This window comes from Scomber japonicus, chromosome 3 (genome assembly GCF_027409825.1).
Source record: "Scomber japonicus isolate fScoJap1 chromosome 3, fScoJap1.pri, whole genome shotgun sequence".
Lineage (NCBI taxonomy): Eukaryota > Metazoa > Chordata > Actinopteri > Scombriformes > Scombridae > Scomber > Scomber japonicus.
Genome location: NC_070580.1, coordinates 30,402,747 through 30,428,186, shown reverse-complemented (window position 1 = coordinate 30,428,186; position 25,440 = coordinate 30,402,747). Strand labels below are relative to the sequence as shown.

The 25,440-nt window shown below is 39.9% G+C and overlaps 2 protein-coding genes across 2 annotated transcripts in view; one reads left to right on the top strand and one right to left on the bottom strand.

The window, feature by feature from the left end:
- The window catches only part of cenpp (centromere protein P), a 107,642-nt gene that overhangs the window by 6,982 nt on the left and 75,220 nt on the right, over positions 1-25,440 (bottom strand). The gene's annotated exons all lie outside the window — the stretch shown is intronic.
- ecm2 (extracellular matrix protein 2, female organ and adipocyte specific) lies at positions 1,908-25,440 on the top strand. Its single transcript, XM_053316577.1, has 12 exons — positions 1,908-1,977; positions 7,846-7,977; positions 8,701-8,862; positions 13,431-13,619; positions 16,574-17,350; positions 18,589-18,704; positions 18,824-18,959; positions 20,145-20,302; positions 21,587-21,726; positions 21,882-21,994; positions 22,945-23,158; positions 25,192-25,440. Exons 2-12 carry the CDS (start codon positions 7,848-7,850, stop codon positions 25,358-25,360), a joined length of 2,304 nt encoding a protein of 767 aa, XP_053172552.1. The 5' UTR covers positions 1,908-1,977; positions 7,846-7,847; the 3' UTR covers positions 25,361-25,440.

Genomic DNA, 25,440 nt, shown 5'->3' with positions numbered 1-25,440 from the left:
ACCACAGCGTCACACCTTAAAACATCTTTATCTTCACTCCCTAAAGATCCTCATGTGTGAGGGCAGCAGTGGAAAATACTAAACTAAAGAAACTGTGAAAATACATCATTGTTCATCAAGGGTGGAAATAATCGTTCATTAATCGTAATCAAGGTTAAAAGTTCAATTAATCGTGATTTGGATTTTTGCCATAATCGCCCAGCTCTACTTTTAACTGTTGCTAAAACACATTAAAAGCAGATTGAGGCACCTGACATCACGACAGCTGATGAGTTTGGAGTCTTTAGTTTTATTATTATGGTTAATTTAATTTTAATTTAATAAGGACAGTTACAGTAAACATCAAGAGGCTAAAGCTACTGTCTGATGCAAGTGTCAGAGTGTTTATAGAGAATGCTAATTTGCAACACGTGCGCTCGTAAATTAAGAAGACAACTTCCTGCTGGAGCTCTTTGGTAGCCAAGTGGTTACCGCACATGCCAGCGTCCCTGGTTCGACATTTGCTGCATGTCATTCTCTCTCTCTCTCTCTCTCTCTCTCTCTCTCTCTCTCTCTCTCTCTCTCTCTCTCTCTCTCTCTCTCTCTCTCTCTCTCTCTCTCTCTCTCTCTCTCTCTCTCTCTCTCTCTCTCTCTCTCTCTCTGCTACTTTCAAATAAAGGCAATTAAATAAATATAAATGCCCCAAAAATACAGCAACACAACTACCTCTCTCTGTCTCTCATTTCATTTTAAATGTTAATACGGTCGACTACTGTCATTAATATGGATTCATGTTGATGTTAAATTAACTTTCAGCAGTCTGAGCCTCAGGTGTTATTTAGCTTTACACTGATTTTAATGCTAAGAGGTTTCTTTTGTCCATTTAAAGTCAGAAGAGAAGTTTATATGTATAGACACAAGCATGTCTTGGGTGTCAATCTAATGATTTTATTCTTGTTTAACTTTAAGATCAAGTTCAAATATTACTATTATTCAGATATTTAAACACAGGACATAAATACTGTATCGTCTGTGAGGCCGAGGCGAACAAAGAAACCTTCTGGAAATATGAAGTATGTTCAGTTTAACTGTAGCAGACGTTTGTAATTAAATACTGTGGTAAAATGACCGCTGAAATGTTTATATCTGGTCACTTTATTGCTGTCATTATATTGTGGTGACAGTATAATTTTTTTCTTTATTTACTCAGATTACAGTCAAGCTGATTTTCATTGTCATGTATTAAAGAGCTTTAGGTACATTTAGGATTTTTCCTCTTTCTAGTCGACACTGAGGTGGGATGTTTGGTCTTATGTGACCTCTGACCTCTGTCCTACATGCAGCTGTTGACTCTTCTCCTCCTTCAGAGACATTCCCGTTATTTTCACCACGAGGCTGGACCTGTTTTTATGTTTCAGATTGTTTCTATCAGCTTTCTTTGTGTAGTTTTTGTTCTTTTTTACTGCTTAACATGCAAGTATTAAACTTCTTCCTGTCTGCTTTGATCTATTTCTCTGATATCCGGCAGCATGTTGGCATTGACCTCTCCCACACAGGAAGACACATGTCAGACCTGTCTCTCTCTCTCTCCCTCTCTCTCCCTCTCTCTCTCTCTCTCTCTCTCTCTCTCTCTCTCTCTCTGTTTATTACACACTCTCACTCTCACTCTCTCTCTCTCTCTTTCTCTTTCTCTCTCACTTTCTCTCTTCTTGTCTCAGCTGCAGAACAAATCCTGGCTTTCCATCACAGCTCTATTAGCCTGCTCTGCTCTACACAATAGCTCAACACTCTGGGACACATCGAGAAACACACACACACACACACACACACACACACACACACACACACATATATACACACACACACACTTATACAGTATCATCACAGAGCGTCTCACACACACACACCTCTCTCCTGGAGCTCCTGCAGAACCAGAGGAGGAGAAAAGAGGGGTGGAAGAATTTGGCTTGAAGACCTCCAGCCGCCTTCAAACTTCTGGTAATGTAGAGTTAATGTCTTTCTGTCTGTCCGTCCTCAGCTCCTCCTCCATCTGTCTCTCTCTCTCTCTCTCTCTCTCTCTCTCTCCGTCTGTCTGTCTGTCTGTCCTCTGCTGATTTGTAAACAGTTGTTTCAGTAGCTGCAGAAGGTTTTTGTTGTAGATGATCTTCTTCACAGGTTCCAGAAGTTTAGAAAAAGCTTACAGGATGTTATCACAACCTGAGAATGACTCATCTACATAAAATTTAGCCTGGACTTGAACCAGAATGGACTGAAAGAAACCAGATTCTTTCATTTTTAAGATACACGTCCACGACTGTACACTTCCTGGTTTTGGATACAGTCCTCCTCAGATTCCCCCTCTGGTCACTGATTTATGCCAAGTTGAGAGGACATTCAGGGAGTGTTTTAACAAAATGAGTCAGACCATCTTTAGCCTTTTTTAAAAAAATGCTGAAAGGTCCTGGTTTTCATTTAAGCTGTTATTTTTCCTGCTTTGGTTTCACCAGTGCACACTTATTTTTCAATTATCAGGTTAAATACAGAGAAAGCAGAGCAGAAAATAATGAGCTCATTCAACAGTAACACTACCACAAGACTTGGTATTTAGAAAAGCAACGAAAAACTCCTTTTATTCAGCTTATACTCCAAGAATATGACGAGACTGTCGAAGCAGATTCACAGTGGTGAAGAGTTCTGCACGAGCCTACAACTGAGACCTAATCCTGCATCTTTATAGACCTGACCCGACTGAACCTGACTGGTACACGAACCCAACCCGAGACCTGAAGCTTTATGTAACCAAATAGTCTGCGTTGGGCAGCAGATCCTACAGTGGTGTGAAAATGACAGGTTAGTTGGTTTGGTGTTTGGATGAGATGGAAACCATTTTTTCATCCCATACCTGAACGTGAATATCGGCTGATACCGAGTACCAATCCGAAACCGTGTGATTACCATCGCTGTCTTTCACACGATCCATCTTCAAGTGTTTTATAAGATTACTGGTGTTGAAATTGGCAACACTACCTCTAAACTAAAGCCTTGCATACTGCACATGCTGCTTTTTTACTGATGGGCATTTCCAGTATATAATTTTGCCAAATTGCTGACATTTTGCTAACATTACTAACACTACTTACCGGGGATCAGTGCTTCTCTGCTGCTCTAAAACAGAAGCAGCCAGTGGTTGAACAGCTCAGCTTACTGTGCAGCCACTACAAGATTGCTGTTTTATCCGGTTGTGAAACTAATGTTTATTAATAAATGACATGATCCCAAACCGGTGCACAGACTTACATGCTTGCTGATACTCGTGTTGGTGTTGGAATAACTTTAGTTTTCTTTTCAGGTAGTCTTCAAGTGTACTCACTAGTTCTTTCCACTCTTACAAGTGCAGGGTTAGGGTTAGGGTTAGGGTTAGGGTTGGTCGTCAGCTGGAGACTTCTCTTTGTGTTTATAGTGACTTAAAAGACGTAAGGCAAGTCTAGTCTGTCAGTCGCTTTGTGTCAGTGCTGCTGCTTTGAGGTCAGCTCGGTCTGTCAGGTTTCTCTTCTACTGCAGGAACTTCAACGTCATGATGAACTAAAATTATGATGTATTTATTGTCTCTGGTTCTTTTATTTTGTTTCCACTGTCCTCTGCCCACTCTGAGGATGAGCTCCTGGGACTGAATACGTGCACTGCTCAGGAAGTGACAGTACATGCGAGTGATGTTGAATGTGATTGGTCAGGCAGATGTGATGTTATATCACAACTCTGAGGACATAACAACAGGAAACGCTATTTTACTACTTCATCTGGGTGGAAAAACAGTGTTGGATAAAGCGACATGTTTAGGCTGTCACTTGTATATGTTGATAGAAACACTCAGAGGGAGCTGGACTGAATAACCAGAGACCAAAAGGTGGAACAAAAGATTTCTTAGAGATTCAACACAGAGACAAACAGAGCAGGAAAAGTTAAGAAGATGAAACAAGACTCTACACAAATAAATCTCATCCATGGTTTTAAAGATACCAGGGAAAGAGAAGCTAACACAACATTATGTTTTATATCTCTTATATCGCATATCTCAGCCCAAAATCAAACAACATTAAATCCAGTTGTTTCATAAGGAGAAAAACTCAATGCTGTCATTTTAGGAAATTACATAATTTGAGGAAGTAATGGCTGAGAAAGCAAAGGAAACACCTATAATTATCAGCTACTGTACTTGTGGAGGTAATTTGAAAAGCAAAAAAGAAGTCCACCTTTGTTTGGATAAACTTCACTTCCTGTCCAGTTTTGCTGTTTTATATGACTGTAAACTGAATTTGTCCAGTTAATCTTGACAGAACAAGACATTTGAAGGCATCACTGCAGACATTTTTCACTACTTTCTGATATTTTAGAGAAAAAGCTGGTGTAGACGTGGAAGGAGAACGTTTTAACTACTAATAACAACTACAGAGCTGCATTAAGTCAAACTTCAGTGTGAAGAAAATGTCATTTATTAGTTGCAGCCGGAGTTTTGGATCCTTTTTTATACTGAAAAGTACAAAGAGGTAATGCTGTCTGAAGTCACACTGTGGTGGAAGAAATAAGAAATCACTCTGAAACTATTTAACTATTTCCAGTTAATAAGTGAATATTAAAGGAAGCTTTAACACTGTCTGGGTTTCATTAAACTAGACACACACACACACACACACACACACACACACACACACACACACACACACACACACACACACACACATGCACACACACACACACACACACACACACACACACAGAAGTTATTTTTATCCTCTGCTGTTCCTGCTGGATGTCTCTCCGTCTGAGCCTGCTCATCCAGAAAGTGAACTGCTAAATATTTTCCATCTCTCTCCCCTCCCTCCGCTTTTCTTTCCTCTGAACACACATAGATCTCTCTCTCTCTCTCTCTCTCTCTCTCTCTCTTTCTCTCTTTCTCTCTTTCTCTCTCTCTCTCTCTCTTCGTCTCCCAGTGGAGCGTTGAATTCTGGCCTCCTATTGGCCGGCGCTGAGCTGAGCTGGGAGGGTCTCATAGTTGACTGACTGTGTGTTCAGACCTCCAGACTGTGGAGCTGCAGACTTAAAGTTTTGTCCTCATCCAAGAAGAAAATGTGAATGATTACTAGAGAGCGAGGGCAGACATCATGAATTAGGGAGTCACCATGATGTAATATGCACTTCATGGGAGCTGTAGTTTTTAAATGCTAATAAAACTTTATTAAAATCATGAAGGGTTTAACTTCTAATATCCTGTCCTGTAGTGGATACTCTTTTATCTCAGGCCTCATTTAAAAGCATTTGGATAAGAATCAATATGCCATTTCAATACACGTTATTTAATCTCTGCCTCAAATATGTGACTCTTGCTGCAGTCCATCTTTGTTTTCCTTTTACCTGAGCTTCATGAAAATCAGTTTTGACTCTCCTTTAGTGCAGAGGGTTGTGGTAATGATGTTTGAAGATGTCTGGGAGAAGAACTTTTGCACTTCGGCAGCAACAATTAGTCGAGTTAGATGGCTAAAAATGATTGATTAAATAATACAAACACGTGGATAAATCACCTAAATGGACTATGAGCGAGAAAAAAGTATTTTCCTCAAAGGTTTTATTATGTAAAATCAAAATGAGAACAGAACTGGTAACAAGTCAGTAAAATATCTCCTGCACTTCAGGTGAATTAAAGTATATTATGAGTTATATACTGTTGATATTAACAGTGGTGGTGTTTAGGTCAGTAGTGATGTGACCCAACTGGAGCTGAATTACAGTGAGTTTTATTTTCTGGCTGATTTAAGCACTATGAATAACTGATCTGAGTCCAGTTATAACAGATTGATGTAGATTATTTTTCATGTTTTCCTTTAATTTAAAGGTCTGAATCAGGATCAGGACCTGACACACGATCCAGGCTCTCACACTGAAATGTGCTCTGAAAGTGAAACTCAATAAAAGTGGTGAATAGAGTCCGGAGTGTTGCTAACGGTAACAGAGGAGCTACATGTGACGGCACTCCTGCTGCGTACAGTGTGATAGACACATATAGAAATGTAACAGATATCAGATCATGTTGTAGCAGGCTAACAGGTCTAAAACATTATCCTAAAACTAAGTTAAAAGTTATATTAACCTATCTTTGATCAATGTGACAAATGGTAAAGCTGCTTTAACTGTTTATTTGGTCGCTTTAGGGAACAAGTAAAGTTAAACATCTATTATAACTTCAAAAAGTAGTAGTTAGCTACCAGCTGCCTACAGAGCAACATTATCGTCCCTGTTGTGTAGTTGGAGCTTCTTTCAATGAGGAAAGCGTATAACATTTAAAGTCAGCGTTTATTTGCGTATTTGCTGCTTCTCACAAACATTAACAGGACGACAAACAGCAGACCCTTCAGCCGACATCTTGGCACGTTAACTTTTTCCTACTTCCTGTTTTTCACTATCAAAATAAAAGCATTTTAAGTAGTTCAACTCAAAGTTTTGACTCAAAATGAAATTAAATCTCTGGTTAAACACAACAATAACCATTTCTTGTTCCTTATGTCATGTAAATATTGTAAATAACAACATTTCCAACTGTAAATACTTTTGACCCCTTTACCCCTTTTAACTGACCATTAATTAACTTATGTATTTATCTATTTAACTTAACAGTCCCATTGGAGTTGTGTTTGTGTCCACTAGATAAAATATAGGTCTAATGTTCACACTCTACCGATGTCCTAAGAGAAAAAATATCTTTAGCGCTACAAACAGCTAAAAAGCTCCACAAACCTGCAGTAAATGAATGACTGTTTAAAGCTTTAAATCCCCAAAACGAACAGAACTAAATATTTATACCAAGACACTCAGGCTTGTCCGGGCTCCATCCGAATAAATTGGAGGCTCTTATGATTTAATACCAGCAACAACTCCCACCATGCAACAGGGACAGAGCTACAACAAAATTATTACTGTTATCCTGTTCAATGGGCTCCATTCACATGTGAATCAGACACAAGACAAAACTATCAGGTGTGAAGGTGTGTGTTAACATCAGATCTCTGCTTTAATAATGACAGGACTGCTGGGTATAGACTAGTCATTACACACACACACACACACACACACACACACACACACACACACACACACACACACATACATACACACACACACACACAGAGAGGGAACTGGCCATTAGCACCCCAGCAGTGAGCTATATGAGGGCCAGCAGCAGCAATGAAACCTCCTTTAGTCTCAGAAGCAGCTGCAGGTAAAAACTTCTGTCTTTAACACTTTATTTGGTCTGTGTGGAGAAATCTGTCTGTTTTCTGTCGTTTTAGCCGCTGGTTTATGTTATAACTAATAACAAAAATGTGTTTCTTTTTTATGATTTCCGTCATATTTTTGGGGGCATTTTCTGCATTTATTGAGAGTTGACAATGGACAGATGACAGGAAATAAAGGGAGAGAGTGAGATGGGGAACGATTGGCCACTCGGGTGCTCTGGTGTTTATAACTTTTTGATTTCCAACCATCGGTATTGGGAAAATTATCTGGTTTTCATTTGTTTTGTTTCTAGTCTTTGCAGCATCCTATTCATCATCCTATTAGCCTGCTGGAGTATTGCTGAGTGAATCCTTGGGCTGGTTTGAGTACAGACTGTAGCACTGAATGCTGAAATGTGTTAAGATTACATTCATCAACAGCACTGTGGCCTCTTTTGTTCAATTTCTCAATGTAAGGTATCAAATTGACATCAGTGACTAGATGGGAATCATATGAAGCTAATATGGACTGTACTAATAAAGCCCTAAGTGGAGGTAAAGGTTCCTTTGAGGTGACCTGAACCTGGTCTGTGTTGCTTTACAGGGATGAGGTGGTGGCTGTTGGTGGCCAGTCTGTGGCTGCTGCTGGTCCTGACTGTCTCAGATGCCCAGACCAGGAGACCTCGCAACGAGGATGGAGAGGCTCGCCGAGGGAAAAGGAAGAAGGACAGAATGGGTAAGACTGCTTTTTGAAGGAAAACGTAGAGAGTTGTTCACTACCGTACAGTCGAAGAAGAGTGTTTAATATCTTTGTGTTCAGTACAGAAATGGGTCCAGGAAGCCGTTAGCCTTTAGCTTAGCACAAAGACTGGAAGAAGGGGTAAACTGCAAGCCTCCAATAACCTTAACATTTTATGATTTACATGGTTTATCGTCTTTATTGAACAGGTGTAGAAATAGAAATGTAAAAAGACGACACTGCAGTTTTAGCGGTTGTTAGTGTTGGTGGTAACCGTGGTAACGCCAGACAGCATTTTAAAGTCCTGAGCTCATTGTGGAGGTTGCCAGGTTTCAGGTCTGTCCTAATATCTTTTTATCGTAATCCAAAGCTTATGTTTTCTGATTGTAAGCAGCTCAACTTATAACATGTGGAGTCCCTCAGGGGAGTATCTTGGGACACCTGCTGTGGTTATTATATGTGACTGCTTGATATCTGTTTGTGCTCAAAGTTATTTTTTCATAAGCTGATGATTCAAACATTGTGGAAAGCATGGGAATACATTAAACTTTGTCTAAAATGAAGAATTACTAGAATTTACGATTTTACTTCAAATAAATGAGCCTAAAACATTTCTGTAAACTGATTATACTAGAATCCATCGGCTCTGGATACTTCTGTCTTCACTTAAGAAGTTTCTAGATCGATGTGTATGAATGTTAATATGACCATGTGCTGCAGGTCACGGGCGGGCCAGAGCAGGGCGCACTAGACCTCCGAGGATCAGGCTGTTTCCTGGTCCCAGCATCCCAGTGGAGCCTGGACAAAACCAAGGAAACACTTTGCTCCTGAAGTCCTACAAAAACATAGAAGAACAGTACTCCACCTACAACGTCATCCCAGGTCAGTGACATTATTAACTCGGCTATTACCCAGGGCAGTGACACCAGTAACTCAGCCCAGAGAGACCAGTAACTCTAATCCATGCCAGCGAGAACAGTAGTTCATGTGTGTGTGTGAATGTGTGAATAAGCAGCAAACTGTACAGTGCTTTGGATAAAGTGCTACATAGAAAGTGGAGTCATAATTCAGCCATATTATCATATATGGGATGAATGGTAGGACTAAGACTGTTAGCGACTTGCAAGCTTTCAACTCAACATGATGAAACTAGGGACTTGGTCAAATGAAGGTTAAAAGTATTGATGAAATAAAACTCTATCCATTAAATCTGTCTTTAATCATCATCAACGACAGGCTGGCTGGCGTCAAGTGTCCCTATTTACTAGATATGCAGGCTCCACGTATTATGAAGCATCATGTTGAATATATAGGAGCATTTCAGAAAAGTCTCAGTCGTAATAAGGACGTGGAACCAGCTGGAATCTCGTAATTACAACAACTTCAATAAGACTTGAACGCAGCATTAATTTTGGTTAGTGGGACCAGTAACTCCTCAGCTGTATCTTAGGTTATTGATATGAGGAGCACAGCTATAACTCAGGTTTGTGAGTGCAATTCAATGCTTTCCCAGTTTAACAACCACTAATTAAGACCAGTAACTTGTCTTTAACCCAGTTTAATGAGGCCATCAACTCCCAATCACAGTTCAGTGTCATTAGAAGTACCTGATCTGATACAGGTCACTTCATGGTTTCTTAAACAGAGACATTAGAGACATGGAAAAAAAAACACCGTACTGCCTCCTGACATAATGTTTTTTTCCAAGTAGGACTCACTGCTCCGTGTTATTAATATATTCCTCTACGTCACTACTAATTTCAAAAAGGACATTTGCCAAATTTCATTATAAATCTCATAAATTAGGTCAGTGTCCTCATTTCTCTGTTTAAGTTCCCAGAGCAGCTTTAAGCATTAGATTATATTTTTATGTATAAACCAACATGGAAACAGGTGGAATGTATTTATCTGCATTCATAACTTTAAAGTGGTACGTTACATAACTGAGTTTTATTGTCAATAAAATCGTAAAAAGATAAAAAACAAAAACCTTCAACTAATTAAAAACAAGACTTTTCAATCAGAGTTGATGTATGAATTCGGTCAGAGAGCTCCGAGGCTTCATCTCGTTCTCATAATGAAGCTGCCTCAGTAATTTAACGACAAATCATCACATTCCTACATCACTTAGAGAAGGGAAAACCATCTGTGGGAAAAGAGTTGAAAGTCCCACATGGAGATGGGGACTCTAAAGAGACCTCAAAGCTACGTGTAAGCCACTCAGTTTGAAACAATAAAGGCGGTATTATGTAATTATAAGAGAAGGTGGTGGTGACAGTTTGTTTTTGGGAGCTGGAGGGAGACATTTTTTCCATGTTGATATTATCTGTTTGGTTCTTTTCTTCGCTGCTGTTTGGGATGTGAGAACATGCCTCTGTTGTTCAGACAAGCAAACACAAACCGACTGTAATGTAACAACCAAACAGATCAGATTGCAGTTTACAGAAACAGAAAGTCACAGATGTTGGACCAAAACGACCAAAAAACTCAATCTGACTTCAATCCATGAGCTTTCTAGAGCAAAATGGCTGCCCTGCCCTGTCATCATGGCAACCAATGTTACAGAGTGAAAGTTTATTCCTCATCTTGGAGACAATAGAAAAAAATGATGAACTTTTTTTCTGGAGCTTTCATTCAGCCTCACCTCACAGTCTTCATCTGTGGGTGGAGTTTGCTTTGCTGTCATGGAGATAGTTAATTTGACGGGTGATCGCAGAAAAGCTAGTCAGTGGGCCGTGAGTTCAGATTACTACTCAATAATATAACCTATTAAGTTATATATAATAATACAACTTATTACGAGTTAAGAGGCACATTTACATCGAAACATTCTTTGGTAAGTTTCCAAAAAGTTCAGTAAAGTAAAGTCAGTCAGTCTGTGTTTCCATCGTGTGGTGTTATCTGATTATTATGAAGAAGCTTCTAAAATGAAAAAATGGATATTAACTCTTCTGTAACCCTGTCACCCTGTGCCATTGCCTTAAAGGACCAACATGTAATATATCTACTGTACTAACTCATAAAACAACTATGACATGTTATCAGAGATTAAGTAAACGTGCTAAGTTGAAATACAGGTTGCTATGACGATAATACTACAGCCTGTGTGATTCTGCCAACTAGCCATTTGATCTAATCATGGTGCTGGCATGTAATTTTAACACATTACGTACCACCACCATGTAATACAGTGTTTGTGCTCATTTCATGTATTTCTGTAAGATCAGGTTGACGCACATTTCAACAACTCAGATTGAGAGATATGAAACACTGGCATGAAAACACAGTGTGCTGCAGATAGAAACTGTGTGATCTTTGAGGGGATGGGGGGAGAAAACTCTATATATATTAATATTTTAACTTTGGCTGCAGTACCTAATTTAAACGCTTGCTGTCAGTGTTACATATTTCTCCTTTAATGCCTGAAACCTACATCATCATTTGCTGGTTTTCATCAGCCTTTACTGAATCTTCTTTGTATGCTAACGTTTTGTATCACAGCTAGTTTAAAATGTGCTTTCCCCAATAATGACGATATTAAGTTACTTTCATCTAATTTGCGGACAAAAGATAACAAACAAAATCTCCAGACTTGGAGCACTTCATAGTTTTCCAGAGCCAAGGGTGACAACTTCAAATGTCTTGTTTTGTCTGACCAATAATCCAAAACCAAAAGATGTTCAGTTTCCAGTATTATAGAACAAAGAAAAGCAGAAAACCCTCAAATTAAAACAACTGGGAATGATGAATGAGAAAGCTGATCTTACTTGAAAAATGTTTAATTAATTACCGAAACCAACAGAAAATTAATTTATGTTTCACTGCTAGTAAAAACACATGAAAGTATGTATTTATTATAATGACAGTGCCAAAGTCAACTCAGATAGTTGCTGGATTATTAAAACAAAACCCTACAATTTACCAGAATGACACAAAGAGAATCAATGACAGCAAGACAATATTTTAAAGAGAAAAGAAAAGCTCTAAAGTATGAGTGCTCCAGCTCCAGATGACAGGGTGACAGTCACACTGCTCACAGTAAAACGGACAGCGACAAAAGAGAGACAGTACTTAAGAGAAATAACCAAAGCCTCTTAACTACCTGTGTTCCTATAGACGTAACAAAGAGCATACCATTAGAAAGGATAGATGACAGGACAGGCTTAAAACAGACACAAAGAGCGTCTTTCTGGTGTATCATAGTGGTTTACAGTCTTTCCAACTGACTCACTGCCAGTCACGGCCCGGTCCTGTCCTGTCGGATGTTGAAAGGTGGATTTAATGCAGAGGGAGGAGTGGAAACGCTACAAATCATTGCTTTGTGTGATTCTGATGGTAAAGTACAGGCTTTAGGTTAGACTAGACGCACACAGCAATTACTGCAGGAGGTTGTACTGCTGATGCTGCTGCTGCTGAGGAGGATGACAGGGGTCGACATATATGGCTGGAGGTGTTACCCTCAGGCTTCTGCTTTAGACATCTGACTGACTGACCGCCCACATCCCCGATCCATCCATGGCTTCACATCGGTCTGTTGTGTGTGTTCGTTGACAGCTGTTTCACCAGTTGGAAAACAGCTAATTAGGGCTTTAAATAGGGAATTATGAATGTCTAGAAAGTAGACAGAAAGTCCAGCAGGCTAATGAATATGTTTGAAAACCGACGACACACGACTTTAAAAAATCTTTCAATTTAAAAGGACTGCTGAGTAAGGATATATGACCACAATGGCTCTGGTACTATTTGAGCCAGGAACCTTTGTTGCATGTCATACTCCTCTCTCTTCCCTGGTCTCTACACTGTTAGCTGTTGAATAAATGAATGAAAGTGCAAAATAAAAAGGGGTAAAAAGGCAGTTAGTTGTCCAGAGACAGCTAGATGTGAGTTAACAGAACAGTGGTTGGCCATTTTTATGTCACTGTGCTGTTGGACAAACACTTCACAGCATTCAACATTAATTTCCTTGTTGTCTTATTCACTGCTGCACAATACACTGTCCCCCAACACTTGTAAATGTACCGTGTTACTGGTTTAATTAGGCAAAAATGATACTGTTGGCATCTGCACAGTCATAAATGTTGTACACTTTGCCATCTGTGCATGTTCACGAGGGTCTGTGCAGACTTTATGCACAGTTGTACCATAAATTTTAATGTCTGTTTGTTTGTGAGACTCTTTGCAAGTCTGCCGCTGAGACGCTTAATAAACTGAACATAGAAAAACATCTATCTATCTATCCATCTATCCATCTATCTATCCATCTACCCATCTATCCATCTATCTATCTATCTGTCTATCTGTCTATCTATCTATCCATCTATCTGTCTATCTATCTATCCATCTATCTATCTATCCATCTATCCATCTATCCATCTATCTATCTATCCATCTATCCATCTATCCATCTATCCATCTATCCATCCAACTGTAATGTGTCTGTGTTATTTCAGGTAAGCAGGGCCAGTGTGTGTACCAGGGTCTGACCATGTTCGACCAGGCCGTCTGGTCTCCCAAGCCGTGTGTGACCTGTCTGTGTACCGGAGGGCGGGTGGTTTGTGATGAGATCACTTGTCCCGTAACGCACTGCCACTTCCCCTTCACTCCTGATGGGGAGTGCTGTCCCGTCTGCATGGAGTCAGGTAGAAACACAACATGTGGCAACGCCATGGTGCAACATCAAGAGGCAACAGAGATGAGCAACGTTTCTGATCAGGAACAATATTTAAAAGGGTTTAATTCAACATTTTAAATTACAACAACTTATATTTTCAACATAATGACCAACCATGTACTGACAGGCTTTTACCTGAGTAAAAATTGCCCTCATTTTAATGTAAAGAACAAGCTGTAGGACTTATTAATTTACATGTATTTTGCTTTAAAATCCATTCAATCATTAAAATAGTCACAGATTCTGGTGACCATGATTGTTACCATTGAGCAGAGTCCTAACTCCTAACTTTCTCACCAGTTAACATGTGTTACGAGTCAGAGATAATTTTAACAGATGTTAACAGAAGAAGTCTCATTTTGGGGTGAAACACTTCGTTATTTATTGTAATGTGTATTCCTTGCAGTTGTTTTCTGAAAGAAATACAACTAAACAGTTGTTGTTCATCTCTGAGGTCTCAACATGTTGCTTATCGTTCCATCATGGCTTTTAAAAATGTGGTTAACTTAGCACATTTTGGGTCAGTGCTTCACATGTTGTGACCATTTTAACGTGTCTGTAGGGGGATACCACATGTTGTTTTCCAGGTTTAGTTTCACTTTACTGTCAATTCAATCTCATCAAAATAAAGACTGCATGAACAACTGAATCTAGAGCAAATACAAAAGTGTATGGACGAGTTTCTGGGCAACATTATCGTGTGATGTCTGCATAAGATGGAGTCAGAAAACAAACCACAGTGAAATTTTATGAGCAGGTCAACATAAAGAGTTGTTGTGCCATAAACAGCATAAATGGCAAAAGTAATGGGTGGAAATTGTTATAGCAATAGCAAATAGCAATTAGCATCTAGTCTTCTGGTAAGAGCTCTGGATTTCAATAAGGTGGTGGAACATTTTGTGCAGAATTGGTGAGGAAAAACTGTGTTTTACAGTCTGACAGCTCACATTGTTACTGCGTGCTTGTGGCTTCTTAATGAGTAATGCAAACATATGTTCGGCTCTACGAACAATGGTTGTGCGTTTAAGTTTCATTGTTCAACTTGGTGTGAGTACTATGAGTCATGTTTTTCCTGTGTACGCTGCAATCATCTAATAAGTTTTGTAAAATATCTGGTGTCTCTGACACCACAATTTTTTAGGCAAGCTACAAGCGAACTTTATGTTGTCTGGGTTAGCATTATAACATTCGCTAGTAACAGCTTCTACCTGGGATTCACTGTGTTATAATGTTGGCCAGAGCTGATAGATGTCTATGAACAAGTTTTAGAAATCCATCAACTAATGATCCCTAAACAATAATTCTACTGGTTTCAAGGAAATTGCTTAATGCAAAATACTAAGATAGTCTCCATATAAATGACCCAGAGACTGAGTCTGTGTTTTCTACCTCCCCGCTGTCCTCTACTGTAAACCAGAAACTTGTCTATACAACCTCTGTGAAATTATGAAACAAAAAGTAGTTGAATTGACAGTAAAAACCTCACAGTCATACACTGCATTGTCATTATCAGCATGTATGGAGGTGAAGTAGAAGAAATCCCCTTAAAGTCATTTCATCAATGGCTTATTCATTTCATGTATGTGGACTCAAATAAATTAACTTAGTAGAAACAAAAACATGTATGTATCTGTATGTAGGGAGTTTATTTGAAAAGGAAAATAACATAATATGCAGACTGTTTCAACTCAGAAGAAAAGTGTTGGTCCAATAAGTGAAATTGATGTAAATGAGCTCAGACAGAGTGACACAAAAAGTTTCCATTTTAAATTTGATTACCCATGTCATCTTTATGGTAAACAGTGAAATGTGGCTAACTAGTTAGCATTAGTTTGATTACAGACCTCTAAATCACTGCTTACATCTCTGATTTTTTCACTGATTCAAATTGATCATATGCTCATTGATGGTTGTTGTTGGTTGGAAAAATAATCAGACCAAACCAATCAGAGCTTTGTGGGGTCAGAGTTTGAGTCAGAGTCTCAAGAAAGCAGGAGTCTGGCAAACCACTGAAAATATTTGAAAAACAATGGTGTCTACAACTTAACAAAATCTTAGTGCTGCAAGACAAAGTCAAGTGTGTTTTTGACTTCTTCATGTCGTATGAGTTGGATGTTCCAGTTGGCACGTAGTTTAATGAGTTTAAAACAGCATTAGTGTTTGACAAGTGAGCTGAGGTTAGTCTAAAATATTTACACTAGTATTGGATTGTTTGCCACAATTTGACAGCAACTCAAACTACATAGTTTATTAAAATTGCTCAGTAGCTCCTTCTTCTTCCCTAACAGATATCATTTGGTATGTGTGATGTCTGAATAGTCAAACAGATGATAGCCACCAACAGAAACGACTGAATTCAGTAATCTAAGAAAGAAAAGGAAAACGTCTTGTCATAGTTTTATTGACAGGTGATCTCTGGGAAGCCCCAAATCACCATAGCAACGGAATAATGCAGTAATAATTGGAAGGATACATAAAGTTAATAACATTCAATTTGTCATCATGAAACACAAATTAAGATTCAGTACCAGCTGGCTCGATCGTCGGCAAACACACTGACTGAGGTCATACATGTTTAGTTTAGTGGGATCTGGTCCAGACTGGTCTACAGCAGCAGTCTGCTCTGTAGCTTCAACAAGCAGGTCTTGTACCAGTCTGTCTGTCTACGACACTAACAAACAATCGTATCTGTCTGTCCACCTGTCTGTCTGTATGTCTGTCTGTCATCCAATCTTCTCTATCCTGTTCCATTTCCTTTCAGTTTTTCCTTTTCCTCTTCTTCTTTTTGTTCTTTATTCTCCTATCTGTCTCTACTTTTCAATCCACCATCCTTTATTCCTTCTTTCTACACTGTCACCTCTCCTCTTGTCCACCTCCTGCCCTGTGATTGGTTCCCCCCTCACCATCCTACACCCACCCCAGACCCCGACCCCGACCTCAGCCTTGACATTTCTGGTGATTCCCCAGTTCCCAATGACCCTATCGAGGCTACGACCCCACTGACCCCTGAGGAGATTCAGCGGATCCTGTGGCGTGAGGAAGAGGAGCACCGTCAGGAAGAGGAGCTTCTGAGGAAGAAGGATGAGGCCAAGAAGAAGAAGAGGAAGCAGAGGAAAGAGCAGGCGGAGAAACAGCGGAGGATAGTGGAGAAGAGGAGAAGGGAGGAAGAGGAGGCACTGAGGCGGCAGGTAGAGAAAGAGGAAGAGGTGTGGAGGAGGCAGCTGGAGGAACAGGAGAGGAGGAGGCAGGAGGAGGTAAGGAGACAGGAGGAGGAGGACAGGAAGCGAAAGGAGTTTGAGAAAGAAATGAGGGAAAAGGAAAGGAAGCAAGAAGAGGAAAGGAGGAGGCTAGAGGAGAGGCTGAGGGAAGAGCTACTTGGTCTAGCAGAAGAGGAGGAGGAGGAGGAGGAGCAGGAGGAGGTTTGGCTAAGAGGAGACGTCTTCACGATGCTCCCAAAAGAACCTGAAGAACCAGATCTCCCTGCTCCAATTCCAAGACCTCCTGCTACAACAGAGGATGAGCTGGAGGAGGAGGAGGAAGAGGAGGAGGAAGGGGAGGAGAGGGTGGTGGTGGTACAGAACAGGGGAAGCCTTCCTCCGGGCTGTGACATCTCTGACGTCACGGTGACATGTGAAAATGCCAAACTCACTTACTTCCCTGCTCTGTCCATCCCTGAGCTCAAGTCTCTCAGTCTGGAGGGTAAGTCAACACGGAGCCAAAGGCCAAACAGTTACTGAAGAACATTTATCACCACAAACATCCATCGCTGCTGCTTTGCACCAAAATCTGAATCCAGTATTAAATCTATTTAGGTTTCAAAAAGATTCACTTTAGATCAGTACTTAATTTTGAGCACTTTATATTTCATTAGCTACTTCCTCCAAATGCTCGAGGTTACAATTTACAGCTATTGAGTTGAATAGCTTAACGGATAAATATGGCATTACTCTATATTTTTCTTATTATCAACAAATCCCATGAATCCCCAAACCAATAATGCTTATATTTACACATCTCACAGTACTCTCTGAATTTCCTATCCTGTCTGTGGCCCCAAACCCCAAGGCTCAGTTATTTCTAATCCTAAAACGGCCGGGCACTGTAGTTTTTAATCAAACGTTACTTAAACAAGAGGAAGTAATGCATTTGTTAGGGATCATTTGCAGCGGTGAATTAATATACATTTGCCGCTCCAGTGAGTAGCAGGAAAGCGTATGTGAGATTGAGTCAACATAAACTACAGTGTGTGTGTTCACTGTAATGGAGAACAGTTTTAGACAGAGATGGAGCTCTACAGCACAGAGGAATACAATATGTCAGGTTTTGGATACACAAACAATACTTGGAAAAAGGATCCATGCATTGTTGGTTTAAGTTTGCAGAAGGACTGTACTCAAATCAAAATGTTCCAGTTTTATTCTCTTCATTAAATTATGTGAAATGAATGAAAGTTTAAATAGATTAGATTCTGACCCCATGACTAACGTGATGTGATCAGCTGATTACATTGAACATAAAACAGCCAATGTTGGATGTTGACTTTAGATAATTAAGGTTAATTATTTAAAGCTGATAAAACCTGCAGCAAGTGATGTAATTTAAACTGGCGAAACAGACGGTCCTTGCTAGCCAACAATGAGAAACTGCTAACCTGAATGTTTTGTACATTGTGAGGGGAGACAACAGATTCAGTATGGATTTGTTAGACTTGCAGATCAGCAAATCTGAGAAACCTGCAACTTGAATTTAAAAAGTGGAACCAGCTACTGGAACCCAGTCCTATATCGTACATTTAGGAATAAATTATGCAAATAAATAAAACACAAGACCAAGAAACACAATCACCAAATTGAAAATACATACAGACATATAAAAACACACTACTATTACAGAAAGCCTGCCAAGTCTCCTGTAAACTGACTGAAACTGATCTACAGGCAACAACATCAGCAGCATCCCAGCAGAAGCCTTCAACGGCATCCCCAACCTGGAATGGATCAACCTCAAGAAAAACAAACTCACTTCTTCTGGCATTGATAGTAAAGCCTTCAAAGTAAGACATACTGACACACTATATCACCGCAGTCCTTCAGAATAAACTTTGCTCTCACATCAAATACCTGCCAGTATGACCAGTATCTATGTGTGTATATGTGTTTGTGTGTGTCCCAGGGTCTGAAGATGCTGTCGCGTCTATACCTGGATGGGAATCTTCTAGAAGAGGTGCCCTCTAACCTCCCACCCGCTCTACAGGAATTGAAGATCAGTGAGAACAACATGAGAAGGATACACAAAACAAGCTTCCAAGGTATTACTATACTAAGCTTTAAAGTCACATAATACTTTGCCAGCTGCCAAGTCATTTACACACAATGTTCTACCAAATACTTGTCTCAAAGTGACATGATATGCCCACCTAGACTTACTTTTACTTAGAGTATGATTCAATACTATATTCGTTGCTGTGGGCAGCCAAAGTTGAGTCACCCTACTTGTGATGCAGAGTGTTGTGTCTATCCCCAGGAAAGCCTTTTTTGGCCAAAAGCAGTATAGACACCAGCATGCAGAGACATTAACTTATAACATTACAGTTTGGGCAGCTCATTGAAAAAATGCTAATGAACTACAGTCAGACTAAAGTTGGCAGTTACTGGTGCCATTTCATCCACCATGATTATCATTTCCTGACTGAAAACTCCACTTCTCAATGCTTGACATCATTCATTATGTAACTTAGAGGTGAGAAAATTGCCCTTGTTCAATTTCAATGTATAAACAATTGGACCCTCTACACAATTACTTTGCACCACTATGAGTCAATATTTTCCTCTGGAGAGGAGAAAGAAGCCAGTACTTGTGGCTGTGCTACTTGGGGCACTGCTCGGATAGTATGCCTCACAGTTTTCTCTGAAGTTCAACCAGTTTAACCTTTAGTCGAAGGCCCTGGAAACAAAAAGCAAATTTGATCCTGTCTGGAGATTTTTATTTTATTTTAAATTGGTATTTTCAAGCTCAGAAATGAACCTTGAAGCTTAACTTTGTACCATGTAAGAGACACATGATGGACCGTATCCAAACCCATCATGACTGTCAGGTTCTTACTTGTCTTCTCCACAGGACTGAAATCTTCTTTTTAGTTACTTAATGCACAAATTATCTCTCTTGTTCTGTTATCTAGTCTGTTAATTTCCTAATTAATCTGGCCCTTTCCTGCTACCTGGGGCTCATCAGTGATGTGCACCAACACTAAACTCTGCACAGTGTTGTAGCCACCGATTTTTCAGCCCTACTTTTTGGTAACCTCTAATGTTTCAAACTAATGTTATAAATGCATGTTATTTATAATGACATGAGAATGTGTTGTCCTGTTTTGTGGTAACTGTTTCACTGTTATGGTCTAATGAATGTTTCTGCGTTGTGCTGATATCAATTCCATAATTCCAGCTGACAGATAGTGACCTAATGTTTATCTTTTTTTTAAAAAATCTTAAAGGTCTGAGCAACCTTGTGATTCTGGAGTTGGAGGGAAATTTGCTGAGTGAGGGATATGTAGATCCTCTGGCCTTCAGACCCCTCATCGAGCTCTCCTACCTCAGACTGGGTAGAAACCACTTCCGCACCATACCACTGGGCCTTCCCAGTTCACTGCTGGTATGAAATAATATCTATTTACATAATTATCTCTCCAGTTCTTAACCTCTCATTCCTCACACTGGGATACCTCGCATAGCCAGACCTCTGACAATCTTTATAAAAGTCAAAGCCATGATACTTTCTACTAGTAGAAAAAACTGTAGCCAACCATAGATTCTTGTATGGTGGTGTCTCTACAAAAAATGACTTTGCTGAAACAAGTAATCATGGCTCAACCCCTGATGATCCAATAACTTCAAAGCACTCATTGTGAACACTCCCCAAACCCTAAAACTATTCACAGACTTTGTGCTGAAGCTTCCACCAATTTCAAAAGGGTAATGCTTACTGCTGCTCTGATTCTGTCATCAGAAGATTGTTCCTGGCGGGCTGATAAAAACCAAAGCCTGCATGATTTGGTGAGCTGAAGACAATTTTCCACCCTGGTTGACGATATCTATTCTATTATAGACAGCGGTGACAGGCACTGTGGACAGTTAATGAAAGTGGAGCCTTAGGAACCTGGAGGCTCTAAGCAGCTAAATGACTTTTTGGACAACAATGGGCAGAAACAGATGCAAAAATCTATTGTCTCAATAAATCAATCAATACGCCTGACAACAACATACTGATTTCAATTAAATCTATGAGGCAGATTCAGAGTCCTTCTGGCCAGCTAACTGCTGTCTGAATGTAGGTTTGCTGATGCATCAGTATTTCCTTTTTGGCTCTGATGTTTGAGGCTGGTCCGCTGAGTAAACTCTGCTCCTACCTGTGGGAAACCAGTCCACTAAACCTGTAATTATGGCCTCTGGTTAACCGCAAACTCTGCAGAACACCAGCGATATACTGCTGCTGTAAATCCACCTTAAAACCAACTGCATGTCTTGACCTTGGAGAGTTTCTAGAAAAGGTCTGCAAATTCAAAATTACACATTTTCTTGTTATTAGTCCTGTGAACTACCTTTAACATTTATTCTTGAGTAATTAGCTCTGGGATATCCAGATTTATCAGACACACTCACTTGTCAATATTCCAGTTTTAACAGACTATAGGTAAAACCAATGTGAATTCAGTTTTGGGGTGGAATGATGCATTTATAACTATAAACAGTCCCAACACACCACAGACTTGTCTGCCAAGATCTCAAAACCAAAATCACCCAGTTAACGCCTCCGCTTAATGGCAAACTTGAAATACCCCCCACTTGCGTTATCACAATGGCAATAAATTCCAGTAATTCTCCATGAGTTTCCACCAATGAAGTAGTTTCCAACCCTAATGACGTCTATGTCTTTCAGGAACTGCACTTGGAGAACAATTTGATTGAGGAAATCTCAGAGACAGTTTTCAATCAGACACTGAGTCTGAACGTTGTTTCTCTGAGGCACAACAGGCTGGACGAAACCAGGATTGCTCCTTTGGCCTGGATCAACCACAGGTCAGACAAAAAGAACGCTGTCACCATCAACTATGATCTATTCAGTTTTTCTCCAATCAGCTATCATCAAGGCTGATGACGTCAAGTCAGTTTTGTTCTCTCATTTGTATTTCTTTATAAATCCCTCCTACCCTCATCTCGCTCCTTCTCTGCAGAAATCTGGAGTCCATTGACCTTTCACATAATGACCTTTACCTGGTTCCGTCTTACCTACCCAAATCTCTGGTCCACCTAGTGCTGGTGGGAAATAAGATAGAGAGGATACCTGGTAGGTGGAAAGTATTGATGAACACCGGGCTGACAAACACGCTTGCAGATGGGAGGGTGTAACTGTTGGTAAATTAGTACGAATCTTGGAGGACTTCTTCAATGACAAAAGAACTCTAAATTGATAATGTAGGTGATACATTTCAAAACAAATAGCCATTAAATAAGTAGCAGAGATGTGCTGTGATCCCGTCAGTACATCAAGAAACAGTTAATAGGATATTAATAGGGACTTGAAATGTAATGTACCATGTACTCATTGTCACAGGTTTTGCTTTAATTTACACTGACTACTTTGGGAATGAGCTCCTGCAACTAAACTTAGGCACTTAGGAGGAGGCCATAACTGGCAGTAGTGCTGTCTATCGTGATTGGATGAGCTGATGTGATGTCACAAGGTAGACTACTTCAACAAGCACAACAGCTACACCTGTCCAGAATGGGACAACCAACACTTAAAAAAAACAAGAATAATGGAGAATGCTAGTTTGACTAACCAACATGTTCAATCCCTCATTAGTATTTGTGGAGGCCATTCAGAGAAACCTGAAGTCAGCAGTTTGAAATCATAAGGTGAAGCAACAGATTTCCAAGCAGCTGGCAGAAATAGGCATAGAACACACAGCCAAATGGTGCAGAGAAAATAAAAGAACAAACAAGATTATTGGAAAATGAATTATCACAGCACAGCAGCAGAACAAACCTAAAAAATACAAAGTGGTTTTATGTGCTGAGTGCAGCCAGAGCAGGGACCTTGATTTTATGTTGCTCTTGAAACTTATATTTCATATTTGTTCAAAAGTGAGAGAAAATCTGTAACAGTATCAGCGCCACTGTTGTCCTATAATCGCTTATTTAATTCACCAAGAAAAACCATTGAATTGACATAGCTGTGTAACAGAGTATAATTGGTCTCCCATAGTTACATTGTGTCCTTCAACACATCCACAGGTTACGTCTTCGCCCACATGGATCCTGGTATAGAGTACCTCTACCTCTCCTACAACAAACTGGATGGTGAGGGAATTGAACCGGAGTCATTCTTCGGCTCGTACCACTCTATGGTGGAAATGTGTCTGGATCACAACCAGCTGGTTTCTGTGCCCTCTGGCATCAACGAGATGACCAACTTACACTTCCTCAGACTAAACAATAACAACATCAGGTATGAAGCCTCCTTTGAGACATTTACCAGATATATTAGCAGTGTCAATTATATGTTTAAGTATGTTTTCATATATTTAAAAGTGGATTTTCCTAAAAACAATGAATAGACTCAAACAAAAGAAATCCCCCTTAATCATCACTTAAGACCCACTAGAAGTGTTTGGCGGTGTATCTATCTGCAGAGACTCTGCCCTCTGCCTGTCTTTTCGTATTATTTTGCCGTGTTCGGGATGTTTTGGGCCATCAACCTCAGGGCAGTGGGTGTGTAGTTCCCAACCAATAAAAACACATGGTGCGTGAGGTCAGGACTCGTAGTGTAATAAGGTTACATCACTGTCTCTGTCGCTCTCCTCTGCTCCACTCTGCTCTCTGACAGGATAAAGCTCTGCATTCATACAGAATCTGGCAATGTAGCACCTTCGTGCAGGGTTGTGCGGAGGTGTGGATGTGTTTATTGGTGCTTTAGAATGTAACTGCCATTTAAAATCAGAAAATAACATTTCAATTATCTCACGCATCTCTACTTTCTCTCTCTCTCTCTCTCTCTCTCGCTACAAACACAAAACCCAAGTCATAGAAAACAAATGGAGGCCATTAACATAAAATAATACAACCAGGTGATTAAAGACAGAGCTCAATGAGAAAAATCTAATGTAAAACAGTCTTTAAGAAAGTCTCACAACAGACCAGAGCCTGACCAGACGATTGACTCATTCATCACAGCCTGCCAGATAATATAAAACCTGGAAGTTCACTGGACGGAGAGTCGTCTTGACGACAGGAAACAAAACAAGCTTATTCATGTTTCCACCTGGGAGTCACCCTGAATCACCTCATTATTCACTCACAAGTCCACGCACGATACACGCAGTTAGCCTAGATTGTCGTGTTGACATAAAGTAATATAACAATTTAAATGTTATACACTGCTCCATCTTTACCGCCAAGAATGATGACACCTGAGATGGGAAATTTTAACCAGCCTCCGAGCAAGTACTGGTAATTATTTTAACATATGAATACAGTACAAGCAATAACAATAACCAAAACAGTAAAAGACAAATAAATCAAACAATAAGAACTTGGAAGCTGAGAAAGTAGAGTTACACGATATTTTGTTTTAAAATGTCCCGGTGTGGAAATCAAATACGTGCACATGTCATTAAGGGACAAATAAACAAATTCATTGTTAGAATGTGTAAACATTTTTGTTTGTTTTTTGTCTGCTTAAGTAAAACAGAGTTTACATTCTGAATAACCAAGAAAAGGTCAGAAAGAATAAATAAAACTGAGAGATTAAACAGAAAATATGAGAAGAAAAAAAGTTAACTGAGGAGAAGGAGCTATGGATGTGGGAAACAGTAGGATGGTGTTCAGGGAAAATGTGTTGGGTTACACCTAAATATCAGTCAATTTGTGCTTCAGTGGGCCAAATCTTAATCTATGTGAGAGACTGGTAACGCATGTCAGCCTATAGTTTAATTTGAAAATTAGGGCACTGAGATCATTACTTCATGTTATTGATGTTAGATCAATTGGAGCCAAATTTCAGTACCTCGAAGCATTTCATACAGAGGCTCCAACACAAAGAGACGTGATAGATCCATTTTACCAGCCTCCATGGCGGCTCACAGCTAATTAGCATGGCTAACATTGTTAGCATTGCTGTGTTGTACTGTGTGTAACCCACAGACTGTATAAAAATAAGGTGTGGCTAATGGTGTCTCCAGTTTAATAGCACCATGCTGGACAGGTGACAGGTGTCTTTACGGTGTTTGTGTGCTCTGAAAGACTTCACAACTCAGATATAAAGTCACACAACTGACAGCCGTTAGTCTAACATGCTAATCCGTAATAACAATGTTGGTGTTTCTTACTCTATATAAGACCTTGTATATATACATGTTCGTCCATCAACCAGTTTGACCTACCAGTATATACTACCAATCAGTATGGTAGGGGGTGAAAACCTTTGCAGTTGTAGTCCTAGAAAAAAGTGATCTAACTGCGATCTGATGCTTTGTCTACCAGGAGCATCCCTGAAGAAGGCATCTGTGACGCAAACCACAGCGGAGACTCCACTCTGGTAGCCCTGAGGCTGGAGAACAACTACATCGACCCCCAAAAGGTCTCGCCGAGAGCCTTCTCCTGTGTACGCTCCTCCTCCAGTGTCGTCTTAAAACCTCAGAGAACCAAGTGACCGGAGTCCACACCAATCCACAAAACCAAAAGACACACCTTTAACCCCCAGAAACATAGAGAAAAATACCAAGATAAATC

What these genes read in the sequence shown, in the direction of transcription:
- ecm2 (XM_053316577.1), top strand. Translation starts at nt 7,848, where the DNA reads ATGAGGTGGTGGCTGTTGGTGGCCAGTCTGTGGCTGCTGCTGGTCCTG. An exon ending in CACCTACAACGTCATCCCAG is followed by an intron (nt 8,863 to 13,430) that starts GTCAGTGACATT and finishes GTGTTATTTCAG; the next exon opens with GTAAGCAGGGCCAGTGTGTG. An exon ending in GCCTTCCCAGTTCACTGCTG is followed by an intron (nt 20,303 to 21,586) that starts GTATGAAATAAT and finishes TATGTCTTTCAG; the next exon opens with GAACTGCACTTGGAGAACAA.